The 2,295-nt window shown below is 36.4% G+C and overlaps 1 protein-coding gene across 1 annotated transcript; it reads left to right on the forward strand.

Moving 5' to 3' along the window:
• The first annotated feature begins 1,026 nt into the window (after nucleotides 1–1,026).
• On the forward strand, nucleotides 1,027–1,850 carry LOC131627852 (mediator of RNA polymerase II transcription subunit 20a-like). Its single transcript, XM_058898715.1, has one exon. It carries the CDS (start codon nucleotides 1,067–1,069, stop codon nucleotides 1,733–1,735), a length of 669 nt encoding a protein of 222 aa, XP_058754698.1. The 5' UTR covers nucleotides 1,027–1,066; the 3' UTR covers nucleotides 1,736–1,850.
• Nucleotides 1,851–2,295: the final 445 nt, after the last annotated feature.

The raw sequence follows: 2,295 nt of genomic DNA on the forward strand, positions 1-2,295 counted from the left end.
CAAATTTAATTTATATTAAAGATTAGAGAGTTGAGTATATTTTGTGCTTGAAAGGTAGTTTTTTAGTTAATATATTTTTAGTTTTTTTAAAAAGAAATATTAAAAATTAGAGAGAATAATTGCATAGGTCTATTTATGCTATTATCTACCATATAAGAAAAGTTGTAATGGTAGAAAACCCTTTTATATCTTTTGCTATCTATCCTCCACCTATGCCTTTTACCTATATTTTGTGTCTTTTCATACCCTTATCTTAACTATGGAACTACTTCTTTGTTTCTAACTTATCCAGTTACTCACTTTTGCCTATAATGTGACCAAATGTTAGTAACTATTTTACATTTTCCTTCATTTTCAACTTACTCACTTTTCCACTTTTCCAGAGTTTTATGTTGGTCGCGTTATCCCACATTTGTATCATCATTTGCCTTTCTCCACACACTTCCTCTCACCTACTTCATCTTCTTTTCTCCCAAAGCTCTCTCTCTTTTTCGTCACCGACGAGCTTCCCTCACCGTTTCTTCTTCCTTGTCGAAGCAAAGGAACATGGCAAGACCATTTGAAAGCATACCCGACATCAATGACCGCAAGGAGCTTTGGAAGATTGCGGTGAAAGTTCATCATAAATGGAAGGTTAACATTGCAGACAGAGAACATTTCGAAATGGTGGTGGTTGACAAAACTGTGAGTTATTTGTCTTCTTTAACTGTTAAACATGCTAACTGACTGTTGTTTGTTTTAACGATTTTCATGTTGTATCCTTTGTTTACTGTGTGAATGGATCTTCCGATGGTTTATTTTTTTGTATATTTGATGATATGTTAACTGGCTTTGGAACCATGGTTGTTTGGGTGTTGGTATTGTGGGTTATTTACAATCTTCATCTTCATTTGTTATAACCTTTAGTAACATGTGTTAAATTTTTTTGTTGTGTCTTCGTTTCAGGGAAATGACATACATGTCATTGTTCCAACTGCATACAAGCAAGCTTTTGACTCAGACCTGGATGTTAATGTGACACTAGCAGTCGTCCCTTCCGGCACCGGCTCGTAACCAGAACCTCAACATGCCCGTCAGATGGATTCTTCACTGGCAACCAACCCAAGGATCGGTAGTAAACAGCCACATACTGAACGAAATCTCACAGTGCATCGACACTTTCAGCGGCGTCAAAGAAGGAAGATGGAAATCTACCCTCACTTTCTACAGAGCCAATGTACGAGACCAGTCAACGAGTGCTGAATTCCCTCGCGATTTTCTCGAAATTTCGCTCATGGAACAGCCTGATAAATATTACTTCATTATTCGTGGTCATAAGCTTGTTGTTGAGGCTGATTCTTCTATTTTGACTATCATGGAGAAACTTCAGTCTTATAAATCTAAAGTTGCTCTTAATTTTGAGGGTTTGCAGTATAAACTGGGGGACTTTCAGTTGAGACTGATTAAAGTTGTTCCTAATCAAGCTGAAAATCTCAGAGGCATTTTAATGGAGATTGAATATCTTCCTATTTCTTCAATTGAAATAGCCAAGCCAATTCTTGAAGAGTTCATTGACATATGGCGACAAGTGCTGTCGAAAAAATCATTACCAGGTCAATTCATGCAAGCAGAACCAGTATTTGCGGAATACGGGCTTTCAGACAGTTACAGTTTTCAGCACACAGCTGTTCAGTATGCTGCTGCATTGGCCCAATTAATTGCATCAGTTCAGTCAGGAGGGCAGTTAAGGAGTTAATTAGTTAATTAGGAGCGTTGAAGCTTTTCCTCTCATCAAAATGCAATAAAGTTCTTCTGCTTAACGCCAACACCAAGAGTGTAAATCAGACTCGGTGGTTTTGTTGTTGCATGTCTCCTGAAGTGTTATTTATTTCTGTATGGTACAATTCAGAGGAGATCTTGATTATTTTTTAATCTTATACACTTTTTTTGAATTTCAGAAATACATTTTAAAATAACAAAAAGATACTTTTGAATATCAAAAAAAAAAATCACAAATTTCTCCTTAAATTCACAGGAGGTACAACTATTGGAGATGTCGGGAAGCACGACATCCCTGCTAAGGTTAACAGCCTCACTCCTTTTACTGATATAATATCAGCAAAGTGGCAAAGGAATGTTCTATGTGGTATACTTAAAGATCCCTACATGGTTTGTGTAAAGTTTACATTTTTTTTGTGTTGAGCTGATATTATTCATATTTGTATATGTGCTTGGTGTCGTCGACGATATAGGTTACACATAATATCAAGCTGGAGGGAAAAAGGCTCAAGTCAACCTAATTTTAAGATATTTGGG

The sequence above is a fragment of the Vicia villosa genome, unplaced genomic scaffold (assembly GCF_029867415.1).
Source record: "Vicia villosa cultivar HV-30 ecotype Madison, WI unplaced genomic scaffold, Vvil1.0 ctg.000405F_1_1_3, whole genome shotgun sequence".
NCBI classification, from domain to species: Eukaryota; Viridiplantae; Streptophyta; class Magnoliopsida; order Fabales; family Fabaceae; genus Vicia; species Vicia villosa.

Bases quoted from the DNA above. Each gene is read 5' to 3' on its own strand.
- LOC131627852 (XM_058898715.1), top strand. From the start codon at position 1,067: ATGCCCGTCAGATGGATTCTTCACTGGCAACCAACCCAAGGATCGGTA.